General features: G+C 49.9%; 8 protein-coding genes across 8 annotated transcripts; 6 read left to right on the top strand and 2 right to left on the bottom strand.

Annotated features, from left to right (window-relative positions):
- Positions 1–390: 390 nt before the first annotated feature.
- On the top strand, positions 391–2,331 carry Aud_009161 (acetyltransferase SAS4-like domain-containing protein; the record flags this gene model as incomplete). Its single annotated transcript, XM_043294021.1, has 1 exon — positions 391–2,331. The coding sequence occupies one exon, from the start codon at positions 391–393 to the stop codon at positions 2,329–2,331; it is 1,941 nt and encodes a 646-aa protein (XP_043149956.1).
- A 468-nt stretch (positions 2,332–2,799) lies between these two features.
- On the bottom strand, positions 2,800–4,570 carry Aud_009162 (neutral amino acid permease; the record flags this gene model as incomplete). Its single annotated transcript, XM_043294022.1, has 8 exons — positions 2,800–3,027; positions 3,078–3,278; positions 3,331–3,545; positions 3,602–3,742; positions 3,795–4,066; positions 4,118–4,177; positions 4,231–4,317; positions 4,386–4,570. The coding sequence occupies 8 exons, from the start codon at positions 4,568–4,570 to the stop codon at positions 2,800–2,802; spliced, it is 1,389 nt and encodes a 462-aa protein (XP_043149957.1).
- A 3,397-nt stretch (positions 4,571–7,967) lies between these two features.
- Aud_009163 (putative MFS transporter) lies at positions 7,968–9,493 on the top strand (the record flags this gene model as incomplete). Its single annotated transcript, XM_043294023.1, has 5 exons — positions 7,968–8,118; positions 8,175–8,789; positions 8,851–9,087; positions 9,156–9,239; positions 9,318–9,493. 5 exons carry the CDS (start codon positions 7,968–7,970, stop codon positions 9,491–9,493), a joined length of 1,263 nt encoding a protein of 420 aa, XP_043149958.1.
- A 1,620-nt stretch (positions 9,494–11,113) lies between these two features.
- On the bottom strand, positions 11,114–11,732 carry Aud_009164 (DUF3807 domain-containing protein; the record flags this gene model as incomplete). The annotated part of the gene is made up of 2 exons (XM_043294024.1): positions 11,114–11,635; positions 11,697–11,732. The coding sequence occupies 2 exons, from the start codon at positions 11,730–11,732 to the stop codon at positions 11,114–11,116; spliced, it is 558 nt and encodes a 185-aa protein (XP_043149959.1).
- Positions 11,733–14,782: 3,050 nt separating this feature from the next.
- Positions 14,783–15,635, top strand: Aud_009165 (uncharacterized protein; the record flags this gene model as incomplete). Its single annotated transcript, XM_043294025.1, has 2 exons — positions 14,783–15,451; positions 15,510–15,635. The coding sequence occupies 2 exons, from the start codon at positions 14,783–14,785 to the stop codon at positions 15,633–15,635; spliced, it is 795 nt and encodes a 264-aa protein (XP_043149960.1).
- Positions 15,636–16,686: 1,051 nt separating this feature from the next.
- On the top strand, positions 16,687–17,278 carry Aud_009166 (uncharacterized protein; the record flags this gene model as incomplete). Its single annotated transcript, XM_043294026.1, has 2 exons — positions 16,687–16,895; positions 16,951–17,278. The coding sequence occupies 2 exons, from the start codon at positions 16,687–16,689 to the stop codon at positions 17,276–17,278; spliced, it is 537 nt and encodes a 178-aa protein (XP_043149961.1).
- Positions 17,279–18,093: 815 nt separating this feature from the next.
- Positions 18,094–20,018, top strand: Aud_009167 (ER oxidoreductin; the record flags this gene model as incomplete). The annotated part of the gene is made up of 3 exons (XM_043294027.1): positions 18,094–18,201; positions 18,263–19,830; positions 19,892–20,018. The coding sequence occupies 3 exons, from the start codon at positions 18,094–18,096 to the stop codon at positions 20,016–20,018; spliced, it is 1,803 nt and encodes a 600-aa protein (XP_043149962.1).
- Positions 20,019–20,729: 711 nt separating this feature from the next.
- pex13 (peroxin PEX13) lies at positions 20,730–22,220 on the top strand (the record flags this gene model as incomplete). The annotated part of the gene is made up of 3 exons (XM_043294028.1): positions 20,730–20,784; positions 20,874–21,401; positions 21,460–22,220. The coding sequence occupies 3 exons, from the start codon at positions 20,730–20,732 to the stop codon at positions 22,218–22,220; spliced, it is 1,344 nt and encodes a 447-aa protein (XP_043149963.1).
- Positions 22,221–22,968: the final 748 nt, after the last annotated feature.

Below are 22,968 nucleotides of genomic sequence, written 5' to 3' on the forward strand. Positions count from 1 at the left end.
ATTATACTGACACGATAATACATCTTTTCCCATCACCCGTGAGCTCCTCTTCCACAAATACTGTATTGAGCCATACCACATCCCTGTAATTAATGGCGACCGCGAAAAAAAAAAAGAACGCGAAGACGACGAGTATAGGGCGACGAAGCAGAAGAATAGGTTCGATTCACCTTTCATCTCCAGATGCAATGGCAATAGAGTCAATCAATTGAGCAACGCAAGATGAACTGAGACACAATCACATAAGTTCTTACAGCATGTCCCTATATATACTCTCGTCAGTTTCATCCCATATCCAATCTCGTCCACGATCAGCATCATCACGTTATTGCTCGACGAGTCCATCTCAACGAATGACGAGTCCTCTACCGCTGCTGCAATCAGATCATCATGGCCGTCCGATCGAGGTCGTCCCTGCGCTTCTCAGTGCGACGGGATGACAATGCCTCTGGTCATGATGACGAGCATCAGGACAGCCACGACGACACCTTGCCGTCTTCTCCTCCCCCTGCAAAGAGGCCTCGGCTTCAGCAGCAACAGCAACAGCAACGTCGTCAGCCACCTTCGTCTCGTCGTCGCAAGAGCTCTCCCGACTTACTTGACACTACTATCGGAAACTCCAGTCATCGCGTCCCTCCGTCATCCAAAACTCCTCAGATCCTGCGACAGGCTGCTCACTCTCCTGTCCCTCCGCCGCCGCCACGCTCATCTACGCGCCGGCCACCTCCTCTCGCCACTGCCAGCGACAGCGCATCCTCCTCTTCGTCCTCTTCGTCGTCCAACCCCGCTCGTGCTCCGCTTCCCGGCACCCCGCACACTACGGGACAATCCCATGATCACCCTCGCACTCCGTTGTCGGCTTCCGCCGTGCTGTATATGCGTGGCGGTGGTCGCGAATCGCCAGATCCCTTAGATATCATCTCTCCTGCCCCTACCAAGACCAACCCGAAGCCTCGCAAAACACCCATTACGTCCACTCCGACCTCTACCACCCGTTCTACACGCTGTTCTCGCCTGCAGCATTCTGTCGCATCAGACGCGGATGTGCAGAAGCCCCCTGGACCGACGAGCAGTCGGCGGAAACCCAGCTCGGCCAATCCTCAGACGGAAGCGCAATCGCAGCCTAAGCAGGAACCCGCCCATCCCAGTCCAGCTGAACCGGAACAGCGCCGGTCGCTTCGTTCCAAGGACAGCAATTCGCGGCTGCGGAGCGAACTAGCATCATATTTCTGGAACTATGAACAAATTCTCAGTTTGGACCCTCCGAAGACCGCGGAACTACTGACCGAGAACACCACGATTAAGTTGATTGACGACCTGACCGAGCCTCTTACCACCATACAATCCTCTACTCCCGACTCCGAGTCCCCATTTGGAAACCCTCTGTTGCAGCTCCATGACTGTGAAAAGATATCTCTGCCGGAGCCGGAGCCGAGTTCAGACGCTGCGCCCGGAGATGTCAAAGAGGAAGACCCTCTCAATGAAGGATACTATTTCCGTGCCCACCGGAGAATGGAGCGGCAGGAGAAACAGCTCCGAAATATCGAGCGTGAACGCGCCCAGCATGAGAAGATGCAGCTGGAGCGTCTATTAGACGAGCTGAAAGGTCACGACTGGCTCCGTGTGATGGGTATTACTGGGGTGCACGAGCACGAGAAAAAGCTCTACGAACCCAAACGCGACTATTTCATGAAAGAGATCGCAAGCCTGATCAAGAAGTTCCAGATCTGGAAAGAAGAAGAGAAACGCCGGAAGCTCGACAAGGACAAGCCCTCGCTCCGTGCCGAGATATCGCCATCCACCGCCCCCACGAGCAGAGACCGCACCACCTCCCAGAAGCGCAAACTCAGCGATCGCTCCCCAGATACTACCCCCGACGGCGCCGCCATCTCCGACGTTGAAAGCGACGGCGAACCCCCGGACCCAAGCGACGTGGACGCCTGGGCAGCGCACCAACTCCAGCAGGAAGCCCGCTCCGCGACGGCCGGCAAACGACCCAAACCATCGACAGAGCCCCCACGACGCCGCAAATCCTCCGGCACCACCAAGTCCTCCGCCGCGCCGCACGCTCCCGCGTCCGCTCCTGCTGTCGCGAAACCAGCAACCCCTCCCCCTCCCGAGAAACCCTTCACCTCATTCTACGCAAAGCCGCATCTGCGCGATGTCGCGCTCTCGCCGCACCGCAAGGGCCGGGTCCGCCTGGCTTTCGGCCACCCCATCCCCCAGATGGAGGTGCGCGAGTTTCAGCCGCCCGCGGATATCCTGACGCCCGAGGCGATCGATTCCTGCCGCCGGAGGCGGAGGCGGATGAGAAGGGAGAGCCGTGGGTGAGGTGACCTATCCTATCCTATCCTTCTTTTGATCTGGTCGTCGCTTCTTCCATTGTTGTTTCAGTTATTCCAGGTACCAGTGGTGTTAATAGGTTAGGTGTTTACGGGATATCCAGTCTGGCGAATGGCAATGGGGTCATATCTAGCATAGCATTATTACTTGAGCGCTGCAAGCATGTTGGTATCGAATGTTACATTACATTGTCTTTAATCCTTCTATTCTCCGCATACATACGGGCGGCAGCAAATGTACTCTGCACAGTTATCCTCAACTTACTACGATGAATGGAAAACAAACGAAGATAACATAAACAAAGAGGTATCTCATGTCTATAGACGTACAAAGAATCCATATATACAGGGCAGCCGATGCCACTGCCCAGTAACCAATCGCACGGCTCATATATACAAACAACCAAAGACCCAGAACGCCATGCAATGCAATGCAATAATCGCCGTAAATGAAAGATTAAGCAGTATTGGCGCATGAGAAGCTCGCGCTGCTGGGGTTATCATGGATCGCCTTTCCAGAGACGTACAAGCCCAGACCACAGAGCCCAGCGCCAAAGACCAGGCAGAAGAGATTCACGACTGTCAGGAATATCTTGCGCGGGGAAGCCGTGTACTTGCCCCAGTTAAGGTGGAGCCAGAAAATACCACTGAGCCCGTAGGTGAACCAGGAGGCGAAGAGGGCAACCTGAATAAGTCAGTAATGGAGGTGAAGAAAAAGAAGGTGATGAGCCTTACGATCAAGCTCAATAGGTTGCTGAACACGGGAATGGCTTCGGCGATGATCCAGGCGATGATCCAGAGGGAGAGCGCGATCGCGACCCAGGAGCTGACGGCGACCCAGTCACGCTTATGGATGCGGTCTCCTTTCCCAGCGAAGATGCGGATGTAGACATATTTAAAAGCAATGTGGCCGTTAATGACGCCAGCGATGATAATCTGAGCAGCATTAGTACTGGAGTCATGTTTTCAAATGCCAGTGTGAACGTACAGTTGGCAAGGCGATGCCGTAAGCGACCTTGGAGACCATTGGAGAAGCACTTCCGAGGGCGGGGGACGAGACCGTGGCACCGCCGTAGATGTAGATGACGATGGCAGCGAGGATGTAAAGGCAGATATCGACGCTCTGCAGCAGCATCAGGGCCTTGGGAAAGTCGCGAGGATCTTTCAGTTCGGACATGAGCCCGAAGTAGGCGGCGTGTCCGGCTGCGAGTCTGTTAGGGGCCGAATTTTGAAATCTAAGGTCCGGAATCGGAACTCACAGAAAGCAAAGACGATGTTAGTGACCGCAGAGAACCCATGAACCAAGTCCGTGTCGACAATTGCCATCACATTTTCACCAGGATGCTTTATACCGATGCCGACCATGCAGATAATCACCGCAGAAATGATGCTGGTAAAAGCTAGGTTGCAACTTAGCTACGAGATCCAACAACAGACAGGAGGTCATCTTACAAACGAGAGAGAGCCAGGACATCTTTGCCAGTGTCCGCGGTAGTGATAGGATGAAAGAAAGAATCATGCCCACAACACCAAACACAATTGAGCAGGTACCGTGACCCGTGATTGTGTTCATCGCAATGACAAAAGTGAGCAGATGACTAGCCATGATGAAGACCAGGAATAGCACCTGGGCTGCTCCAACAATCTCACGGCCCCAGCTGCCCATGATGACCTCGCAGGCGTCTCCCATGGAGTGGACGAACGGATACTGCCATTTGAATTGGCTATGCGGGTCAGTAACAGTCCAGCTATTTAGTCCATGACGACAAACTTACCCAATCGTGTAGCCGGTGTAGGTGGATAGCAGACCAAGCGCAACAAGGAGAATGACAGAACTAGGCACATATTAGCAACCAATCGAATCCAGGCTCAAAAGTGGTCAACATACGGAACCAGGCCCAGGCCAGCGACAGCAGCAGGCAGCGACAGAACACCCAGAGAGACAGTTTCGGCAACCATCAGCAGACCACATTGCCTATAAAGGGAGATAACGTCAGATGGTGGTTATCCTAACAATAGCGGGACCGAATATCAAATACGTACCACCACTTCATGACCTTATATTTGACCTCCGCATTCGACTCGTCACCAAAAGCATCCTGCTTGTAGGCAGGTCTGGCGTCATACTTCTTCTCATCCTCCGCCAAAGACGCATCACGGCTAGCAATGCTCTTCTCTTGTGGATTCTCCGGGTCGGATACAGGAGGAACATCGACGATCTGAGTCATGATTGCCGATTTTCCCTGGTCTAGCAACGTCTTCCTCAACCGAGACAACAAAATATAAATCCTGGGGTATGATAGCAAAGAATGGAAATGCTAGGATGCTCCAATGATTCAAGTTGAAAGAGCAATTGTATAGAAACAGTCCTGTTGAGAGGAAGTTTCGACCAGGAAAAGAACGGAGGAGCCAGGAAGATAAAGAGGCAAAGAACACGACGTAGATCTCATCTCGCCTCGGATGTTATATTTTTTTCATCTTGCCCCTGTTGGCCAGACTGAGATTCTGACTCTTCGTCTAACTCAGACCGTTCGACAGGAGTGGAGCCGCATATTTCCATGTTCCATTCCATAATGCTCAATTGAGCCCTGCCCGCCACCGGCGATGATCGCGTGGTTGCAGTGGGCCAGCAGAGATCCCACTCCGACCAAGCAGAACGAATCATGGATTTCGAACGTAACAAAAACTGTTCACAACGGGGTATGCATCCCGAAAGACAGCAAAAAAGATCCGCTGTGGACCTGGGGAAGAAGAAAAGTAAAACACGAGGCTATCCGATGTCGGTCTGCAGTTGGACCTTGCAGAAAGCCAGCTTTGGACGTAGAGAATTGGGATTTGCAAGAGGTTTACACACTGGGGAAAAAGGAGCAAAATTGATGAAGTCAGAGATCAGTTACCGAGACACCGAGAGATAGGATCTAAGTTGGAAATAAGAATGACACTAAAAGAAGCAGCAGTCGAATAAACTGGTCACATCCTTCTCTGCCCAGGGTCCAACTCTAACTACAGCCATCGCCGATCTAGGAAATTGTTCCTAGAGATCTTACTAAGCCTTTTCCGGCGACGCTTCCTCTTCCGACACACCGAACTCTTAGTACTACTGTACAGTCGGAGTTCCTCCTAGATGGATTCATTATTACATATTATGGTGGTTAGAATTGCAATTGATATCAATCGTTGAGATCTGTCATGAACCGTATTCCTGCAGAATGAATGAATTAATGATCCTCTGGCTACCCAATGCAGATCTGCCGTAGGACACTAGCAAATTAGGTTACGCCTTAGTCATCCATCATCCCTCGTCATCCATTTCTTCCACCAACATGAGAATGGCCCTTTGCCTGCCTGTTATCATTCCATCTACTCTGTACTTCGTACAGTTTTCTCGTTGCGCTTACCGCTGACATAGCTACTGCACTAGCGCAGTCAGATTGTCCGAGTCTAGAGGGACCATCTCGTAATTCAAGCCTTAACACAGGCTGTTTCAGTGGCCGCTACTCTGGGTGATACCCCTTGTTCAATAATCCCCTCTTTAGATGGTATTCAGTAAATGCAGTGTCTTCTTCATTTCATCTCAAATAGACCTCGACATGTCAATTGAAACTGTGTCTATCATTATCATCTTCCGCTTGTCCTAACCCAGCCTCAAGCCCCAGCACTTTGAATTTCCAATGAGGCTTTCCTCTAAGGTACCTTGATTTTCTGTAGCCAAAAAGCCCCACTGTCTGCTTCTTCCACCAAGAGGCCAATTAATTGAGCCAATGAGAAGCTTTACCTTTGTAAGGTTACATTGAGCTGTTGATCAGGCCAAGGCGGCAATCGTCATCTCCGACCCGAAGAAACCAGGCTTTGATAACACGGGGATTAAACGCACATACGAGGACGACTGCGCTGCTAATGATGAGGAGCTATCCACTATGAGGACAAAGTACGGGTACAGCCGGGCGGCTTCAAACGGACTCAGAATTGCTCTGGAGGCACAATGATCGACTACCGAACTCCACACGTCGAATCGGCCTGTTCAATCGGGTAGTCTACACGATTCAATTTCGGGTACGAACTGCCGCATAGTCTTGTAATGCTTCGATCAAATCATGGCTACAGGCGGATATTTTGGTCGGAAGTGACATGATTTCTCCCTAACCCGTGTATCAACCCCAGACCCCGGATACAGAACCCCAGTCCCCACTGCTTCCATTTTTCGATAGTGTGTGGAGATTCTCCATCAGTTACCGCGTTGACTCGGATTCTCGAGCGGGGAAGATAGGTGTTTTACCTGATGTTCTCGACGAGGTAGTTCGGAGATTGCCGTCCGTTCGGCGAACAACCATTATTTTGCAAGTAGGTAGGCGAGATAAACCGCGGATGAGAATCTGGACAGCTCGGGTTCGGTTGACCACGGCTCTTTACATTTCGACGATGATCATCCGCATTCGGCTGGACTATCTCGATCAGGTTGGGATTTGCACACCTACTGGTGTTATGATTAGATACTTGCGAACAAGGTCCGTCCTTGAGCCTTCGGGCTCAGGCCTTAAGCAGCGACGTGTTGCAATGTTGCCCCCTTCTCTTTAGCAAAACTGATCATTGATGAATTCAGTCTGTGATCTGTTGTGGAAACTGGTGGCAGCCGAAGCACCCCAGCTTCTTTCAGAGGGGCTGCAGTTTTTCTACGCCAGAGATGGCCTCACACTGACTCAGAATCTTGATCTTGATCATCTCTTACTCTCGAATCATTGACTCTGGAGCATTTGCATGCTGAGCCTCCACGACCGAGGACACTGACAGACATATATCCCGATTACCAATTGCTTAATATCTCGAGGAGTCCTTGGAACAGCGATGCTGATGTAGAGTAGTCTGGCATCAGCCTCTGCTGCTCACAAAGCACCGTCTAGAGCCATCATATTTTGAACACAGATTATCAAAGAGAGACAAACGCGAAACAGGTACAAACAGACTATACAATTAATACCTGCCTATGTTTCCATCGTCAGCCGCAGAGCACATATCTACGGACTTGTTGGAACCAGGGATGTCAGTCAACAAATGTCAGAATCAAGAATGATCCAGCTTGCTTTCGAGTGCTTACGTCGCCATAAAAGTGAGCATGCGACAGTAATGACTCCTTGGCTACTTGCTTTTGTCGGAGTGAATGTCAGATTGATGCATCAACTGCCACGCATAGTTGGCTGGAGCATGACCCCACAACATCAAAGCGTTTGCATTTGCGGGGTTGTCACTTCACATCTGACTCCATACACCCCTGTGACGGGCAATTGCAGTTTTTCAGTCAATGTTAAGCATGTCCACACAATCACTTGAAGAGAAATTGAGAAAAGAACTGTTCAAGATGGGACATAATTCTATGCAGAGTCAAGGAAAACTGCGCAGCATCCATTTTCTTTTCCTTCCCAAAAATTGGTGCGCGGAGCGTCGGCCTTTGCCTAGCTGGCTTACGCGATGTAGCCGCGATAACCTAACAGTAATAGTAACCACAATGACTCAGGTGAGAGGGGCACGAGGAGCTATACCGACTGACCATGCATATTTAATTGTCACCACTGCCAGCAATGGCCGTGGCCCTCTCGCGAAGCCATTGCAGGCTAGAACCTTCAGTCGACCATGGACACGGAGAACCGGAATGACAGCAGGGTAGAGGATGTGGAGAACTCATCCTCAAAGGACTCGTCTTTCTTCACTCAAAAAGATGCTAGCCAGGTCGTCGGCAGACTGATCAGCACCAATTATGCGGTGATGATGGCCGGTTTGAACGGTAAGTCGCTGCGCACGACTGGTGTGTGAGAGGGATCCGGACTAATCAATATTTAGACGCTGCCACCGGTGTGCTCATTCCATATCTTCAGCCCGCCTATGATATTGGCTTGCTGAAAGTGTCCATGGTCTATCTGGTCAATTTCGCCGGATGGCTAGTGGCATCTTTTGCCAACATTCACGTCTGCTCGAGACTGGGAAGCGGCGGGACGCTGGTTGCCGGAGCCATGATCCAGTGCTTCGGGTACGTGCTCATGTTCTGGAAACCTCCATACCCTCTTTTTATGACTGCCTTCTTCTTCACCGGCATGGGTGTTGCTTTCCAAGACGCACAAGCGAATACCTTTATGATCACCCTAAAGAACGCCCATAGATGGCTCGGCATTCTCCATGCTGTTTACGGAGTCGGCACGATTATTGCGCCGCTGATCGCGAATACAATCGCCTCTCGAACACCGTACTGGCATTATTACTACCTCGCGACGTTTGTTATGGGGGTGCTCAACATTGTCCTCCTGGCTTGGACGTTCCGGAGAGGTCTATTTAAGCCAAACGTGTCCAACGCCAAAGACACAGCCAATGCTGAAATGAAGGCCACTCTGACCAATAAAGTGGTCTGGATCTTTAACGGCTTCTTCTTCCTATATGTCGGTGCTGAAGTAGCGTCGGGAGGTATGTGGGCGATTCGTAATCACCGTCTGCTTGCAGAACAGCTAATACAGGAGCACCCCAGGCTGGCTGGTGCAATTCCTCGTCTCCGTCAGACACGGGGACCCGAAGAAAGTAGGCTATGTGGCTTCTGGATTCTGGACCGGGTTCACGCTCGGACGGGTCCTTCTCGCAGACATCACACACAAGCTCGGTGAGCGTCGGATGGTGTTTGTCTATATCGCTCTCGCCATAGCGTTGCAGGTCATGTTCTGGCTGATACCGAACATTATCGCGAATGCAGTCACCGTTTGTCTTCTGGGTGGGTAGCTCTTCGAGTTTGACTGTCTCCGGTCGTCGCTTTGAGACTGTGGCTGACATGACCAACAGGCTTTTTTATCGGCCCATTCTACCCTGTCGGACTATACGTTCTGTCAAAAGTTATTCCACAGGAACTTCACATCGGCGCCTTAGGTAGGTCATCTTGGCTACGCGGGGACATTTCCTTTTCCCTGAGATTGAATCCGCGGTGCTGATCTTCCACCCCGATAGGTTTCACGGCGAGCTTGGGACAAGCTGGATCGGCTGCCTTCCCCTTCATGACTGGGGCGATCGCTTCAAAGACAGGGGTACAGGTTATGCAGCCGATTATGGTTGGCTTGTTGGTCGGGATTGGGATATTCTGGGCTCTGCTCCCGAGGCAGCGCTCAACCAAGCCGGACGAATAGTCCAATGCCGCTCACGAGGAAATGAGATTGGAATCGAGATCAGGAAATATTACATTTACCCTTCGAGCTTGGAATAGGGAAACTGCGTCCATGATGCAGGCTGTAAACATGGCTCATAATCTGTCGACTGACTCCCAGATGGATGAACAAAAGTGGCCTTCGCAATAGTTACCAGAAAAGAACAACAATACTCCGTATAATACTCCGTACAATACTGAAGCAATACCCCGTGCAGCTGGCATACTACATGCTGCAGGATAACGATGTAGCAGCACAACAGCGGCGATCTTGCATTGAAGTATACGCTACACTTTATCCTAGCACAGCCTCTCGAGGAGGGAGCAGTAGTGGTGAAATGACGTTCATTTACTCCCGGGATGTCGAAATATACTGGGAGGAAGTGCAAAAATCGAAAAATTGGACGACCCGGCTAATTCTCCTCCATATCATTTTTTTTACATGGATATATATATATATGCACACCAAGTCGATCATCATTGGATCAGTGTGTAGGTAGTATCTGAGCAGGGTTCAGATCGCGGCAGGCTTAGCAGTGTTCGTGGCTATGGGCCGTTACATATATTAAGATACCAATGTATCCAGCCCACGACCGGCCAGAGATCGAATATTCACAGGTTACCACAATCCCATTCATCAGTTACGACAATCCCCCGACTGTGTGTCAAACTCAGCTTCATCAAATGTACATCCAACTACGCTGGCTCAACGTAAACCTCAGACCAGGAACAAGAGAACGCTTGTCTGCAGGCAGTCACAAATGGGGTAAGTCCGGGGCGCTTCTGCGAGGACTGGGGGCTGATAGCAGGTGGGAAGACTGAAAGCAAATCCAACTCCATCCTATGTGCCCGCAATGAATCATTATTTACTGCCGCAAAGTTCATCGTGCCTTCCTGAAGGACAAGGGTATCGCAGGACGGCCTTGGAAAACATAGCCCTCGAAAGCAGCATCAAGAGCCCGTCTGGCGTCGGCTCCAACCACATCCAGAGATGAAATGGCTGCTGAAGTCTAGTCTAGCCAATTATTGCGTCTTGCAAACACGACAATGTTCCCAGCCGTGTGTGTTGCCTGCGACGTCGACTCGTTAACAGTGTTGACCGCTAACTCAGTAATTGCCCAGGTAGTACTTTATTGCTGCCTGTCGGCTGAACGGTCAGGATCATTGCAGGCTCTCTGTAGCCCTCCATCATCGAGTAGATTCGGGGAAGGGATTGCTTGCCGATATTCCGCTTTTGCTGCTCAAACGATCGGCCAAATTCTGAATAACTCGGATAATTAGTGTGATGGTTTTAACAACGACAAAAAGCAGAACCGGCTGCGGAAATAGCAAGGTCAGAGAGAAGATTAAAGTCGTCAGAGTCTTACACACCCGACGATGGTATGACAATCCGACTAAGGATGACTGATACATAAATTTCATCACAGAACAAGAAAGCGAGTATGCACAAAAAAGGGGCACTCACGCGCATTGGGTGAGCCAGCCAGTCTCCAATTCTGTAGTCAGAACGATGACAACGGAGAAAATCTGGCATGAGGAATGTCAAGGCCGAAAGCCAGTCGTTGCAAAATGTCATATGACTGTTTGCCGACGCATAGCGTTCTCAATCATCGTAGGATATGATTCTGCGTCCAGCAAAGGTCGAACCACGCGCATGTGCTTCCCGCTGCACTGTAGCAATGTCATCATAATCAAGCCTTTCTCGAGAGTCTGCCTCATCCGAACGCTTCATTGTAGACGAATCCTGTGCCTCATTTGGCTCCAAGCCAGTGCCCTCTCTCGCCTCAGGTATCTTCTCCTGTTGACCATCCGGAATACCAGAGGGCATGTCTTCTTGCCCTTCAGCGACATCCCCATCAACCTGCCTCACAGGCATTAATTCACTGGCCTCCTCAGCCAGCTCCTCTTCTCGTAGTTCCTTCTGGCGAAGTAATGAGTGGATTTCACTATGCCTGAAAATGCGGATCTGCTCGTCCGTGAGAGTACGCTTCACGCCATCTGGGTAGTAACCAAGGCCGTCATCATCGTCAACATCGTTATCTACAGTCTCGCTATAGGTGTAGTTGAGCGACGTGGTTTGTTGACTACTGGGAAAATGCTTCGCTTGAAAGGCCTGCAAATCTTCCTAGAAATTAGGGAGATTATCAGCTTCTCGTATGCATAACATCAGCTTAGGGCAAACTCACTATTGTAACAGATGGTATCTGTAGACTCGACATCATGGTGGGGGGATGCGCCACAAGCAGACCTCTTGATTTTCAGAAGTTGAGTGTTTTGAGTTGAAAAGGATGATGAGGGATGACGCGTTAGTGCGGCTCGGGCCAGTAGTCCTAAGGTAGTATAAGGCGGTATCGTATTGCGCAGTACACACAGTGGTGCATTTCCAAGGTAGAACATTGGGAACGAAAATAAATTGTATGGAGCTCAGGGCCCGCGAGGTAGAATAATCTTGAAAGACTAATGGAATACTAGGTAACTGAGGAGCCGTAATACCTTCTCCTCTAAAAAGGGAGGCTAAGCATATATCATTCAGTTCACACCAATTTACGCTTCGGTTATACCCTAACAAAAACTTCATACAGTCGAAAGGGGTATGCTCGAGATATTGTTTCCAATTTTGGCCTTTACACAGTCAAAGTGAATGAACAGACTCCGTAAGCGGTGAAGATCTATAGCCTCGATTTTCTTCTTCTGCTCCGGAGTTGGTTCTGTCAAGCTCCAGGCGAGGGAGACATGGAAACAGTGAGAAAGGTCTTCGGGCTGTGTATCTGGTTGGACACTTTCATGTCGTTCAAGTCTGTGTACTGGGCCAGCCGGCCTACCCGCATACAGCGGTGGTTGGCCAAAGTGAGCCAAGGAGCGATTTGACAGGCCGAGGAGACGGTTCAAGTTATCATTTGCGGGCTTTGTCACCCGTAGGACGAGGAACCACCGCGTCCTTTCGTAATTAGAGACCCAGTCGAGGCTGTAAGGGTTGACAGAAAATCTGGGTGGTCCGTTAGCAACCCGAATGTCCACGAGAGAAGCGTGAAACACTCACGCTGGGACTGTAGACTCTTGAAGAGCTGTTTGGAACATATCCATGAAAGGCTGTCTCTGTTCAGTGCGAAGAACCACTGGTCTGGAGAGACTGATATGAAGCGGGAGTTGGACACCCAGATCGCTTCTTAATAAGCTATGGATCTGTCGTGCACGTCCTCCCAACTTGATTTCAACCTGTGATAATATACCATCCAAGACAGCGAGTTCTGCTTTCGACGGATACCCTGTCGGATTCAGTCCCCATCCGTAAATTCTAGGCATGAAACTCACACTCTAGGTATATATGGGTAGGCCAATTCCCTTCCACATGGGGAATGACGCGCTTACGGCCTCCATGAAGACTAGGATCGTCTCGTACACTCACGCGAGTGCTCGAGGCATACAGATCACGAAATGCTGTTGGTAGTGGGGGGAGAGATGATACTCGATCATCGGCAGAAGTGTTGTTGTGACGGGGTTTCTTTGCAGGTCTAGGCGATTTCTCCCCACTCTCTTCTGTATCTGACTCTGTATCAGAGTATTGCACCAAAGCCATCGCGGCAATGGGTAGGGGTTTGAGTTAAGAAGCGGGTTGAAGAGAAGCAAGCGTAAACTTACTGTAATGGTATTACTGTTTCTTACTAAGTAAAGTCGCTCCCGTTACCAACAGAGTTACTGATTGGCTGGTAGGTAGGCTTTATTCTCTCATCGAAAGAGTGTCAATTGTAATCAAAAGCGTCTCTATGCTTCTTTCTTAAGTTACAAAGTAGAATTGTTATCAAAAGGCGATGTATTAGACAACGTTTCCGGGAGTTGACTTGTGGAAGAACCATACGCGCAATTGTTACATATAGAGAGGTTGAGATACAAAAAGCTTCGCATTTTGAGTAGAACACATGATTTAAGGATCATGGGTCCATGCTACGAGACTATAGATAGATGCGCAATTCCTGTCTCCAGAATATACAGCGAGCAAGCGTTGTAAAACTCCTTGAAGGGTGTTCATATTTAAAGTGACCTGATGCGACGAATGTTGGTCTAGAACGAGGAAGGCCCTGTCATAGACGTGTGGGGTAATGGTAGCACTGACATTGAAGCGTTACAGATTTTTCCACAATCCATGACGCTCTTACGGCCACCCATCTCTGGAGGCTAAACCAATCTTTTAAATAGGCCTGATGATAAACTTTTATCTACGGAGTTAAACCCATGTATTCATAATAGGGATGGGAGGGGTGCTCTGTTTGTCCAAGTAGCTTCTACATCTGCTTTCCTTTTCGACTTAGTCTATCTGCACTTTGCCTAGACTACAATGGGCCTTAGTAGTGCACTCTTTAAGTCTTAAGTGACGCTACATTCAGACTAACGGTGAGCTTAATCTTTGCAATACAAATCTAAAAGGGAGTGCATGAGATAGTAGCAATGGATATTTCCCTCAGTGACTGCTTAGATACTTTGTTTTGGCCGAATAAGAAGATCAGATTGTAGCCTACAGACAAAACCTTGTGCCTGTCATATGTGACGGGTTCTCATACTGACTGAACAACGTCATAGGGCTCGTTATGTGAGATTCTGATGACCTTTGACAGGAGATCATTGAGTCATACTCAGGCACACGAACGTAATTTCCATCCACATCCATGGATCGACGGGATCGTCGGAAGCCATTTGAGGCGAAAATTTCCACGGGTTCTCGGTGCTTGCCCATCAGTTTCATCATCGAGTGCCGTGGCCGATGTAACCGAATGGGTCTAGTCACTCGGCAAGGCCTATGCACTAAGCTAGATAAGGCATAAATCATAATCACTAAGCCCAAGAGGGAGGGGTGGGCCCCTTATCGATAAGCCCCAGGACCCTTGGGTATTAGGTATACGCAAGTCGTCACGTCACTCTTTGGTCGTACACTTTGTAGACAATCTTTTCTCTACTGTCTCTGGGTGCTCTTCCTCCTTCTCTGATTCTTTCCTCGAACGTGCTTCTCGTGCCTCATTTTCTGAGCTGATAATCCGCGACAATCATCGTTTCTATGCGTCGAAACACCGCTCTTTCGCTTGAACACATTTTCAGACCCCAAATCGGACAGTCAGCCCCACCTCAACAGAAAGTATCGGTAAGATTGCATTCGATAGCGCAGAGTTACTATTAGACACCTGCGTCTCTGTCCAAGCCAGGAGATTCCAGAGATTAAAAGCCGGAGGAATTTTTTTTCCTTGAGCACTCCTCGATCATCTCTTCTCAAAGTCGAACAGCCATGGTGTCTTCCGCTGACTCCATGTATATGGCTTCGTATCCTTCTCGTTGGAATCAGCCTAGTCAACATCCTATGAACGTCGACATGGCCATGGAGTTGGGAAGCAACAACCCCTACCATCGCTACATCTCTCCTTCTCCTACTCTTTCTCCCTCTTCATCTACATCGACGCTCAACACTCTCAGTTTAGAACGCTCACCTTCTGTGCCTTCTATCTACTGGTCTGGTGAACTTGAGCACCAGCCAGTAGAGCCAAGGAGAAGACGAAACACATATCACCCTACGTACGCTCAGCAGAGCACTCAAGGCAGCCGCCATCGCACCAGATACCGACGCGGTTCGCTTCTTGTCACTCCAGATGTCATTGATCGCCTGGACAATGCAGGTGTCTTTCATTACCACCATGAGAGCCCATACGACGCCGTCTATGCGGAAAGAAATCACGACGCCAAAACTAGCCCGATTGCAGCTCTTGAAGGGTCTACCAACGAGGCTCTCAAGGCGACCCCAGAGGACAAGCTTGCCGATTGTCTCAACAGCCATCGCCCGTTGGATGGAGTCGCATTCTATCCTCCTGGAACTACAGACAGGGAAGGACGAACCTACGAGTATGAGGAGGGCACCAACATGATGAACGACTATGGCAATTTCGTTCGCTTCCCAGGCTTGGTAGGTCGCCTTGGTGCTTATTCGTAATCAAATTTCAAAGTACTGATCGATCTGTTAGAAATTTACTGAAGAAGACTTCAAAAAGGACCCTTTCTACAACAGTCCGCTCCCAAAGCCGTTCGAAATTATCCGCAAAGCATTCAGTCGTCATTGCCGCAGTTGGAAGCGCAATAAAACCACCTGAGCGTCGAGCAATCAACAGCCTGCCCGCAGGACGCTACCACTGTTATTGAACGCATCACTTCTTCGATGTCGCAACGATGAACGACCTGCCAGTGGAGTACTATTACTATCACCCAAACTGTCTCCGTCTTCACCGTTGCAAATGCAGAGCTATATGCTTGGTGACAACAATCAACAATATGCCTGAATGACTACTCGACGCTGTACGAATTCACGACTCGGAATATATACGACACGACATCTACGCTATTACGACTATATACCCTATGGATTGGTGCAATTTCATGGGACAAGGGGTCTCTTTTTACGCCTACTTTGAGCTCCTTTCCCTCACTGATGTCCCAATCTGTCCTACAGTTTCAGGAAACGGACAAAATCGCGAGACGAGGGCTTTCAGGAGCGGCAACTTCGGAATTTGGAAGTGATACCCGGACTTTTGGGCGTAATTTGGAATCATGTAACAAGGGTTTTTTATGCCGTACAGCTTTTTTCCCTACTTCCTTTGTGTGTGTATGTGTTGCTATATGTGACGGCATTATTGGAGTCGGTCACACCTGGAGTTAAGGTTCTTTGGGATATAATAACGGATTATGCCTGTACTACTGCGATGAAAGACAGGCTCAACTTCATCCTTCTAGTCAAATCAAATATGTGGATTGAAGTCGGTCTTCTCCCGATCTTCCAGGTAGCTCTATAATTCAATGCAGCCATATGCTTAGCCCCGAACATGTAGAATTGATCGAATACTGACTATCCAAATTCTGGTAATGCGACGGTCAAGTCGTGCTATAACTTGCCACCAGTGTCTGTTGCCTCCTGGTGTGGCTTTTCCGCTAAAACAACTTGTATAGGTAGTCCTTGCGTCATGTCCCGTCAGACTGATATCAAAAATACTAGCAACGGAGCGACTCGTACATAAACGACATGGCCTTGAATCGCGTCTAGACAAATAGAATAAAAGTATGTTTTGCTGCATGAGGTCCTATCTTCAATATCACTTGCATTCTTCACTACCAAATCTACGGCGACACCTGGGAGTTTCTAACAAGACCATGGCTGCAGTTAAGCCCCATAGTCTGCATAGCCCGGGACCGGTCCACCCTCCCAAAATCGAGAAAAAGGCCATCAAACCCTCGATCGCGAGACATGTCAACATCCGCGTCAAGGATCCGCTCGATCATGACGCACCGGCCATTCTACACGAACCTCGCAGCTACAACGTCACCGAGGCGAAGGAGTGGGCGGTAGCCTTTGCTTCACCGTCGCGGCGCAATGGCTACCGTTGCGAGTCAAACGGCAGAAACTAAAGGGATCAGAAAACTGAGTCCGCGACCGCGGCTCTTGCTGCATGGGACCGATGATATGGTGCTCTCGCCGACGTGCTCGGAGACTCTGTACAGGGAGTATGGAAATAACGGTCCGAGAGAGTTGAAGCTGCTCCCCGGGGATGATCATGGACTCACGAAGCATGCGCCTGAAGTGGGAAGGATGATCTTTGAGTTTGCCGCTAAGACGCTTGGCTTTGAGAAGTTGTTGGATCAGTCAACCCTGGACCAAGCGGGAGAGGATCTGGTTGAGAGTCGGGATGAGAGGATTAGAGAGATGGGTGAAGGGCATGATCTCGAGGGTGGCGAGCGACTGTGAGAGTGGAATGAGTTTCGAACCATCTAAGATGAAACTATCTACGTATGAGGCAGAAGGTGAGATATGTGTCGCGCTAAGCCTAATCTGGAGGCGTAGGCGAGAGAGTAGCCTTCACACTAGTGTCAAGAAAGAGATGATTGATCATTATCCTTTCCCCTGAGTGTATGCATTTGTGTACTTAGTCTGTCCATAGGGATAAGCCAGATAGGCCAAATTGCACAGCTGTCCTCTTTTGTTCTGACGACGTTGATGAATAGCGAGGTTTTAGAATGGGCTGATCTGGACTTGTCGGCATGGGCATCTGGCAAACCAGTAATATCAAAAGAAACCAGTCCTGAAATGCACTAACTAGACACAAAGTAGACAGACTAGACAAATGCCTTACTTCTGACTGCTTGGCGTGGGACATTCCATTGCCGTCGTTGGCGATCATCCGATTACTACTGCGGGTGCACTCCGCCACACGCAGAGGAAGGCCAGCTTGTCCACTTCTGAATAGTCTTATTGAGGACTCGAACATACCACGCTGTAAATTGTGGCCATCCTTCTTACAATCCCTCAGCCTAGATTTGTATTTTTCTTTTACTCCCCTTCCATATTCATTGCATAGCACCGAATCCTCCTGTACCTTCGTTATTGCATGAGACTTCGAGTTCTTGGCTTTATCTTTGCTTGATTGATAATCCTCGACGAGGTCCACTTGTCTATTTTCATGTGAAAGGGCAACAGAGCGACTGATCATAATCTTCGTCACTCCGTTCGATCTTAAAAGAACACCATACTAGTATATGCATTTTTAAAACCTTGACAGCAAAATGCGCTCAGCAGCCAGGGTCTTTTACCTGGCAGTGTTCGCCTTTTTGCGGATTACCAATGCCCACGAGGATCAAGACCATCAGCGATATGACCACTCTGTTTGCGCAGTAAGTGGCTTTTACTACCAAGAATATTTCTATGTCTCTTTCTGACTATGTGTTCTTCAAGATTGACCCCTCCGCCACCGTCTCCGACGCCTGTGTTTCCTACGTCACTGTCGATTCTCTCAACGATCAGATCTACAGCCTTCTCCAGTCGATCACGCAAGAGACGGATTTCTTTTCATACTACCGCCTAAACTTATTCAACAAGCAATGCCCGTTCTGGGACGACGCCCACAGCATGTGCGGCAATATCGCGTGTTCCGTCAACACGATAGAGTCGGAGGAGGATATCCCGTTGACATGGCGCGCGGAGGAGCTTAGCAAATTGGAAGGTCCCAAAGCCGGCCATCCCGGCCGCAAGCTTCAAAAAGAACGACCCAGTGACAAACCGCTTCAAGGCGAACTCGGCGCAAACGTCGGGGAAAGCTGCGTGGTCGAGTACGACGACGAGTGCGATGATCGCGATTACTGTGTACCGGAAGACGAAGGGGCCAGTGGTAAAGGGGACTACGTCAGTTTGGTAGATAATCCGGAACGATTCACGGGCTACGCAGGACCGGGAGCCCATCAGGTCTGGGACGCCATCTACCGGGAGAACTGTTTTCTGAAGTCGCCTCCGGAGATGGGACTGTCGCCGCATCCATCCCTAGGAGGCTTGCAGGCCGTCAATGACTTCCGAAACGTAATACAAAAGGAGATGAAACGCTCCGAAGGATTGCCTTTTGATAATGAGTGCCTTGAGAAGCGGGTCTTTCATCGCCTCATCAGCGGCATGCATGCATCCATCTCAACTCATCTTTGCTGGGATTATCTCAACCAGACCACAGGACAGTGGCACCCCAATTTGCAATGCTTCAAAGAGCGTCTGCATGATCACCCGGAGCGCATTTCTAACTTGTACTTCAACTATGCACTCGTCTCGCGGGCCGTGGCGAAGCTGCGGAAGCACCTTCAGAACTACACCTTTTGCACAAGCGATCCGCTCCAGGACAGCGAGACTAAGAAGAAGGTGTCCCAGCTGACTGCGATCCTCGCTGATCGGCCGCAGATTTTTGATGAGAATATCATGTTCCAGGACCCGAGCGCACCCGGCTTGAAGGAAGAGTTCCGCAACCGCTTCAGAAATGTGAGCAGATTGATGGACTGTGTTGGCTGCGATAAGTGCCGACTGTGGGGCAAGCTCCAGGTGAATGGATATGGAACGGCTCTGAAGGTGCTGTTCGACTACGACGAGACTAAGAATGGCGAAAATCCACTACTACGGCGAACTGAGCTAGTCGCGTTGATCAACACTCTTGGCCGCATTTCCCATAGTTTGGCTGCTGTACGAAGCTTCCACCGGGCCATGGATCTTGGACAGGGCCAGACTTTCGCTATCATGGCGGGAACGCCCTTGTTGAAGGACCATCCTGGCGGTCCGAGAGCGAAGGTCCTATACAAGGATGGAGGATCAACGTTCTATTACGAGGATGACGACGACGACTTCAAGTACGCGACGGAGAGATTGCCATGGGAGAGACGGCCGCACAAGGAATCGGATACTTTGTGGGACAGTTTTAAGGCCGAATTCGAGGTAGTGTGGAACACATACATCTACGTCCTGAAGAGCTGGTGGAATATGCCGAAAACTTTGTAAGATCTTCCTAATCCTTGTCCTTCTGCACAGTTACTAACCGCTGATTGTGTATTGCAGATGGGAAATCTTCGTCCTGGAAGCCAACCGCGCCTGGAGTTACTGGCTGGGTCTTCCTGTGCCACCGCGGTCGTGGAGAATTCGGCTTCCTCAACATCCCGAGATGCGCAGTCGTGACGAGTTATAGTCGATTCCAGCGTACTAGACCACTTATTTCCTAGCCATCGGCGCCTGCCGAACTGTATAGACAACGGGGGGTCTGATTTTTTTTTTTTCTTTCGCGGCGTCTAGAAATCGGCGTTGCATCTTGGGAGTTCTGGAGGGCATGTATAATATGGGTATATTTACTCCAATTGACGAGAAAGTTCTGAGTTGCATTGAAACAGTCAGCTGTGGTGGTTTGGTGTTGATAATGTAGGAGCGTATTCAGTATGGACAATAGCTGTACTTGAGACACAAGAACATTGTCATAGATCAAAGTTAATACACTGGAAGAGCGTGATAAAACCAGTAATATTATTGTGCAACCAATGATACAAACTGTTTGAGTAGATCAATAATCAACATCACGATGATGAAGATCAACACGGTGTTCTCCGGCTCAGAAGAGTTTCCGTCGGCAAAAGAAGACAGCCTCGGCATCTGTGGCCACATGCGCCATGTAATTTTTGTCCTTTTGTCGGACAAGCCAGAAGGGCTCCACCGCCGCCGCCGAACTCCAGGTCTTCCCCATCTTCTCTCAATCATCTCGTGCGTCCCCTCTCTTCTGCGCATCCAAGTTCCACCCATCATCCTCACATCAATCAATCTAGCAACTCGCCATCTAGTTCCATCGTTCCTGGTTTTCGGTTGGGGTCAAATGCGAGGCTGGTGAGAAATTTCCCCTCCCCGCAACTCCATGGCGTCGGTTTCGCCACCTAAACCGTGGGAGAGAGCAGGCACTGCTGGCGGTGGTAGGTGACTCGCTGCTGTTGAATACTTATTCTGTGCTGTCTCTATGATCGAGAGGTTGATCACTAATGTTGTTACTTTGCTCCATCAGGGACTGTGTTATCAGCGTCCCCCGCCATTAGTTCGACCATGACTCCAACAGCCGCCGCTGCGACGGCGCCGACCGCTACCTCCGCCATACCCACATCCACCTCAACAACATCATCCTCTACTGCTCCCTCCTTGCCTTCTCGCCCTGACACATTGAACTCCGTTGTGAACCGGACAGCGTCGAACTATTCCCCCTATGGCGCATCGCGATTCGGTACCACGCCGTATGGAACCGGCTATGGCAGCTACGGCGGCGCATATTCATCGCCATACTCCCGCTTCGGTACGATGGGCTCCATGTATGGAGGCTATGGTGGCTACGGGGGTATGTACGGCGGCATGGGAGGCATGGGAGGCATGTATGGTGCCGGCATGCCTGGCGATCCCAATGATCCCAACAGCTTGACGAATTCGTTCAGCCAGAGCACGCAGGCTACCTTTCAGATGATTGAGAGTATTGTGGGTGCATTTGGTGGGTTTGCTCAGATGCTGGAGAGCACATATATGGCGACTCATAGCTCCTTTTTTGGTATGTTTTCTATAGTTAGTGGCTGCTTTGTCGGACCTTGAAACTAACTTCTTCAAAGCCATGGTCTCTGTTGCAGAGCAGTTTGGGAATCTGCGAAATACTCTTGGGTCCGCTTTGGGAATTTTCACAATAATCAGATGGTTCAGGACGTTGATTGCGAAGATTACGGGGCGTCCCCCACCGGCTGATGCTGCCTCTCTCACCCCGTCCGCGTTTGCGGCCTTTATGCACGGGCGCTCGGCGCCCGCCACGCTCCCAGACGGCTCTCCTGCTCCCCCCAAGCCTTCGAAGAAGCCCTTTTTCATGTTCCTGATCGCCGTCTTCGGTCTTCCGTACTTGATGGGCAAGCTCATCAAGGCCCTCGCGCGCTCACAGGAAGAGCAGCGTAAGCAGATGATGCTGGGACCAAATGGAGAACCCATGCAAGCGCCACTGGACCCGTCGAAGCTTGATTTCTGCCGAGTTTTGTATGATTATACCCCCGAGTCTCAGGAAAGCGCCGGTATCGATCTTGCCGTCAACAAGGGTGATATTGTCGCTGTTCTCAGCAAAACAGACCCAATGGGCAACGCATCCGAGTGGTGGCGCTGCCGCGCCCGGGACGGCCGTGTTGGTTACCTCCCAGGGCCCTACCTCGAAACCATTCAACGAAAACCTGCGCAGCAGGCCATCACCTCCGGCAGCGAAGTGGGCAGCCGTAGCAATACCATGACATCGGTCATTGAAAAGGCTCATGCTGCCGATGAGAAGCCAGTCCTGAAGGGGAAAATGGGTGACATCTCGTCGGAGAGCTTTCAGAAGAGTGCATTCTACTCATAAGCCGTGCCTTCACATTCCGTCGTCACCTGATCACCTTTTATTATCATCACGATAAACTACGAACAAAGATATGGCAGCATATCCGGTTCTGGCTTGACTCCTTCTCTCGATCCTCGTCCATGCATCTGGGGTTTCACGGATTATGAGCTCCGGGAAGAATTGAACGACGACGCCAGGATACTATTGGTTTTGGGTACATCTGGACAGGGATGTTTTCTTTTCCGCCTTTTATCTGTTCTTCTTACGTTTGAGCGAGGGGTTCCTATCTATATCATCTACTTCTTATGCTGTGTATACTTTACTCTTACTCAATGACAACATACTCAATACACCGACATGCAGTTCGACTGGCTCATCACACACTTGGCTGTTGCAAAAGTACTCCTTGCGCACTTCACGAAGCAAAGATACTTTTGTTAATCAAGTCCTTCATCCCTCATCACATCTGTAGGGCCCTGGTTGCAATGGAACTGCCACTGATGTGAATCCTGGACACCAAAGTATTTTGGACATCATGTAGATAGCTCGATTAGTAACAGATCCAAGCCGATACACCGCTAATTTAACCATGATTCTGAGTGTATTTGAAAACCTTGGCCCATCTCCTCCTGGCCTATCGGCTGGCACTCGACCTGTCACAAACCCGGTACTCCATACAGGCAATTTCCAGACTCCAGACCAACTGAAATCCGTCTAAGAAACATACTTATCCACTAAACCATGCATCCCTCCCTCTGCTATCAAAGTA

The sequence above is a fragment of the Aspergillus udagawae genome (assembly GCF_001078395.1).
Source record: "Aspergillus udagawae IFM 46973 DNA, scaffold_7, whole genome shotgun sequence".
NCBI classification, from domain to species: domain Eukaryota; kingdom Fungi; phylum Ascomycota; class Eurotiomycetes; order Eurotiales; family Aspergillaceae; genus Aspergillus; species Aspergillus udagawae.